Here is a 5,197-nt window from a genome sequence, read left to right on the forward strand (position 1 = left end):
GACACATTTTTGCCATGTATTCAGAGGGCACTATCAGCTCTTCTATGACAACATGCCAGAGCTTTGCTTGGTCATAGCATCAAAAATGCAAACTGATATATGCAACCACTGCAAGGCAAGTTTTACAGCAGGACTCTTAAATTACCTTTTATACACCAGATATGTGAAGGTGGGAGGCTCTCAACTGCAGCACAGCTGCATCTTAGTTTAAGGTCAAAATCAGAACAATGATATTTTGTGCTTTAAGAACTCTTCACAGGAAGCTGAGCCCATAACCAATGTTTTATTTTCCCATGCCTTCTTGCACACTATTTCTGGCCAAAGCTATGCCAATGTATACAAGATTATTTCTGAGATTATTACCACCTCTGTAATTGCCAGAAGGGAATAAATCAATAGACCAGGTAGACATAAAAACCTAGAATGGGTAAAAAACCCACTAGTAGCTACAGATGTGAGAATACAAGGTATTTTCAAAAGAGGACACAAAAAAAAAAAAAATCCCAAAGATGTTTAAACACATCCCAGAAGTGGGAAAAAAAAAGTTTGAGCAAGCATGTTCACGTTCCCAGGCTTCGACATATTATTTAACAGAAGAGACTGAATGTCTCCTGCTAAGCTATCATAATATTCTAACAAGTTCAAAGCACTGTTCACAAGAAAACACACAGCAGGAAAAGGAGCAAGTTGCATTTAATTACAACAAAGTGGGTTTCAGCCAGTTACAAGCCAGCTTACCCCAAACAGTATCCCTTACTAAAAGACAGACTTAGTGACACCACATTAAGTTGTATCATTCCTTTCATAAAGCAGGACACCCAAACACTTTCTGAATGGTTTCTTTTAAGTATTTTCTTATTATCACCCTAGCGATACACTCTATCTTGCTGTGGTGGTATAGAAAGTCAAAAAGCAACTATTCCCCCTTCTTGCATATAAGGAAAAATAAACACTGATTAGAGTATCATGAGAGAAGACAAACAGATCTCCACCTCAATATATCATTTACCTCCAATGAAAGGTGATCAATTAGAAAAAATAAACTTTTTTTTTAACAAAACAAACAGTGGAACAGACATGAAGATATTACAGTGTGAATGCCAGCTGCTTACAAGCAGGGAATGTGCATAGCAATGTTCACTATTTTGCTTGTATGGCTTATGCAAAAGAGACAGAAAAAATGCACTGAGAGACCTTAATTGTTTAATTTTAATCTAACAATTATAGTAATACCACTGCCAAATGATAGACAAACTTCACTCCCCTTGGAGTAACTAACTCTTCACCTGCCCAACAAAGGCAGGTGAAGCATAACACCAACAAGGAATCTTTCCTGTTATCAACTTTTACATGAATAAGATGATTATTTTAAGGAGAAAGAAACTTTAGCAATTTTTCAGTCTCCTCTCTTTTCTTCCCCACATGGCACAGGCTACTCATTTTGCATTTGGGACTTCTAGCTGGTATCAAGTCCTCTCAGATACACCTGGAACTAGTCTGTCCTCTGTTTGATCTGGGCAGCCACAGGAAAGATGCCTTTCACCTGAACATCTTAGGCACTGAATGCTGTGATCCACTGAGGACACGGACACATTAAAGTGCTTTTTTTTCTTCTTCTTCTTCTTCTTCTTCTTTTTAAGCCCTGAATGCTGTAAGGGTCACTCATCCTACATCCCAAACTGGACCAACAGATAACATACTATTTTTAATGCTCTACTACAAACAACTTGACTTCTGAGACTACATTAATACAAATAGCAATGCAAGTTATGACAGAAGAAACAGGTTTCCACAGAACATTCAAGTTGATGGAAGAGAAATGAATGATTGGGAGAGACCATTTACAGTTAAAACACTATGCAGCACAGAACATTTCACTAGTACCCAGCATTTCTGTTGGCCAGTAGCAAGAGACGGCACATAGCCTTCTATGCTGGATCTCTCTGGAAGCAATTTCTGGGGGAAAAGTACTGAGGCTGAAAGAGTATTAGCAGTACCCCTAAAACGCAAGTAAGTGTGCCACCTACCAGACAGGAGGCTAGTATTATTCCAAACCCTATGCAGAAAGAGCTGCCAAAGAGCAGCTGTCCTTCAGTTCCCAGTTCAGACACTAGAAGCCTGATTTGAATACCTGAAATACTCATTACCTGAAGCATGAACAAAATGGAGGTAGACAGGGCAAAAATGAATCATTGTTGATGAGAAAACCTGAAGGACAGCTGATCCACCTTATCATACAAGGGAAAATGTGTTTGCCTTGAAATTAAGAATGGGGAAAATCCAGTCTGTATTTAGAGACCTGTGCAATGCCCACAACCTGTAAACACACTGCAACATAATCTCTCAAGGACAAGCACACTGCACAAATAATCTTGCATTAAGGATGGTCATGGATAAAATCTGTAAAGACAGAACAAAGAACTTGTATGATAAAACATAAAATATCTGATAAAACAAATACTCTCTGATCACCAAGAGCAGAACTAAAAGAAGCCCTAAACACCTTGCTGCAAATTCAGAAAAGGGAACAAACACAGAGCCTAGGACAACAGCTCCCAGACTTCCCTGCTTGGATTCCCAGTTCTGGGGGTTTAGCCCAAGTAAGATGCAACTCCAGTTCTAGAAGAGAGAACAGAGGTTTCAGAGTACTGGGACAAAACAAATCATCTTCCCAAAAGTGAAATATTTCTCTCCTCATTAATTTCACATTATGTAATTAGTTACATTATCTGAATCCCACCTAGATTACCTCAGTTTAAGTGAGAGGCTAGCCAAGTCTATTCACCCTATGAATTCTTTCATGGTCATAACAGATGTATAAGATAAACAGACAAAAGAAAACATCGAATTAACTGTCCAGGTATGAGAGAGTATGGTGGGGCTTGCTTTTTGTTTTAACTACTTTTACCACCTTGGTTTCTATTGCGCTCAATCTTCTCACATATCCAACTTTTACCATTTAGCATGTCATAACCACTACTTTAAAAAAAAAAAGTCAAGAGGATATGTTAAACACCGAAGATTTAAGTTTAAATTATGGAAAATGAGGATGAACACATTGATACAGGCTTGCAATTTTAATTTTTAAAAGGCCCCTACGGTGGGACGAGCTATAGATGGCATCATGCTAATGCAAATGGAAAATAGTTTTTTTAAAAAAACCAAAAACCGCTTTAAATAAGTATGAATTCACACCATACACGTGTACATACTTAATAATTTTCTACATTAGCTTCGTTTGAACTATAAATCAAGTCTATACTACTAAAAATTCGGTATGTGCAACGTTAACCTGATTAAAGCATTTTATAAATACAAGCTTTTTAAGTATTGCAACATACTTCACTACTTAACATACTGAAAAACAATTTCTACATTTAAAAATCTGATGTAATAGTTCTATCTGCCAATTAAGACTACAAATGGAAAAATACTTGCTAATCTTTAACATTATCGAAAATGCAAATATATTTCATTTTTTGAAGAAAACAATCTTTTTATACTACTGGTGCTTCTTTAGACATTTGAAGATACTACACTAACAAAATACAAACTTTGTAGTAAGCTTACAACATGTACTTCTCAGAGGCAAAAAGAAAAAATCTGGTTTGTATTTATGAAGGAACATCCATTTATTATAAAACAAGATAAAAGATATTAGAATTAAGTTGAAACAAGGCAACATTAGAACAACCACTTTAGAGCTTTGTGAACGAAGTGTAGTTTTAAACTTGCAAATCAAGGTGAATGTAGCTCTTAACATGCTGTCCTCTTCTCTATAAATGGGATGAAGTAGAGAAGCAAAGCTTCAAGGTATAAGGGTTGGAGCCATCTGTCAGGAGACAACATGTAACATACTCAGGGCATTTTACTGAGCATAGCTTTACTGCTGATCAAGATCACCTTGCATAATCTGACAAGTTTACCAATTCTGGAGACTTAAGGCTCACACCTCCCCGCCTACACCCGCCAGCGGCCCACAAGCACCAGATGACCTGTAAGCAAGCATTACTGATAGTCTACCAGCATTTTTTAGACATAAAAACAAAGTGATGGATCTGGTCGCAAGGGAATGTAGATAGAGTTCCAAATGTTGTACTATACACAAGATAGACTACCATTATCGTTGCCCCTCTTCCTAGCTGAACTATTTATAAAAGTAGTGTTTAACAGGCAATTTCAAAGACAAAAGGCATAGATATTTAAGGAAGTCAAGACTTAGAATGTGGCATTTCTGTCAGAGACAGAGTGGCACTAGACAGTATTGAGATGTGTTTGAGAAAAGTCTTTGTTTCAGAACACTGTCTTTTCCTGTGATAGCTATATTTGATTATACATTAGGGTTTGCCTTTTTCATGTTGAAAGAGTAAGTTCTTCTGCTGTTATCACCTCTCCAAACTAAGATAAATCTGAAATTGTGAACAGTATGTTATCAATAGTATTGTAAAAAAATATTCTGCCCTTGAAGTAATCTCAGTCCATTATTGAGAAGGTGGACAAGAGAGGGGCGGAGGGGAGGGGTAGGAAAGATTTACACTTGACAGGGAGACAAAGCTGTAATAGTTTGGAGAAGGTAGGTTTAAAATAATATTAGATACTGGGCTGGATTCAAAGTTATGTCTACGAACACCCAGAAAAATTCCATTTAATCCAGTAAACTATCTTAATTGAAGTGTACATCTGGCCTATTGTGTACTTGTTTAGCAGGTGAACTCCCCCTCTATTCTTACTAGTTTGGAGCTAAACTCAGCTTGGCCTCACAATTTCTGATTTGAAAGAGAACCCACTACAGGAGCAGTTAATTCAGAGCAGTAAACTGTGTAACTTAAAGAACCTTCTGCCCAAAAATATTGCAGATTTCTCTTTTGCATTTGTATAGTAATATATATAGTACAGTATATGTGTATATATATATAAAAAATACAGCATATATATACATATAATAAGAACGATGCAGTTTTTAGCTGCAGACTGAGCTGCTGAAGCCTCACCTTTTACAAAGGCAGTATCAACATGAAAGAAAACAAGAAAAAAATTTATAGCAGTAAGATCAGTAAAATTGACTTACTTGGGACTCTTATCTGGTAGTGATTAAGTACAGTGAGAGCTTCCACTGCATCTGTCTTACATTCCCATTCCAACAGACCAGACAGTGTTTTGGCAGAAGCTGTCAAAATGAGAAATAAAAAAGGGAAAG

At 36.9% G+C, this 5,197-nt stretch overlaps 1 protein-coding gene across 1 annotated transcript in view; it reads right to left on the reverse strand.

The window, feature by feature from the left end:
* Positions 1-2,121: 2,121 nt before the first annotated feature.
* Positions 2,122-5,197, reverse strand: part of HNRNPLL (heterogeneous nuclear ribonucleoprotein L-like) — a 23,539-nt gene continuing 20,463 nt past the window's right edge. Inside the window, exons 11-12 of the mRNA XM_009333716.1 lie at positions 5,069-5,167; positions 2,122-3,832 (exon numbers count right to left, since the gene is read on the reverse strand). Coding sequence (XP_009331991.1) covers positions 3,777-3,832; positions 5,069-5,167 — 155 coding nt within the window. The 3' untranslated portion in view covers positions 2,122-3,776. The remainder of the gene's footprint in view (positions 3,833-5,068; positions 5,168-5,197) is intronic.

Source organism: Pygoscelis adeliae, unplaced genomic scaffold (assembly GCF_000699105.1).
Source record: "Pygoscelis adeliae isolate BGI_AS28 unplaced genomic scaffold, ASM69910v1 Scaffold621, whole genome shotgun sequence".
NCBI lineage: Eukaryota > Metazoa > Chordata > Aves > Sphenisciformes > Spheniscidae > Pygoscelis > Pygoscelis adeliae.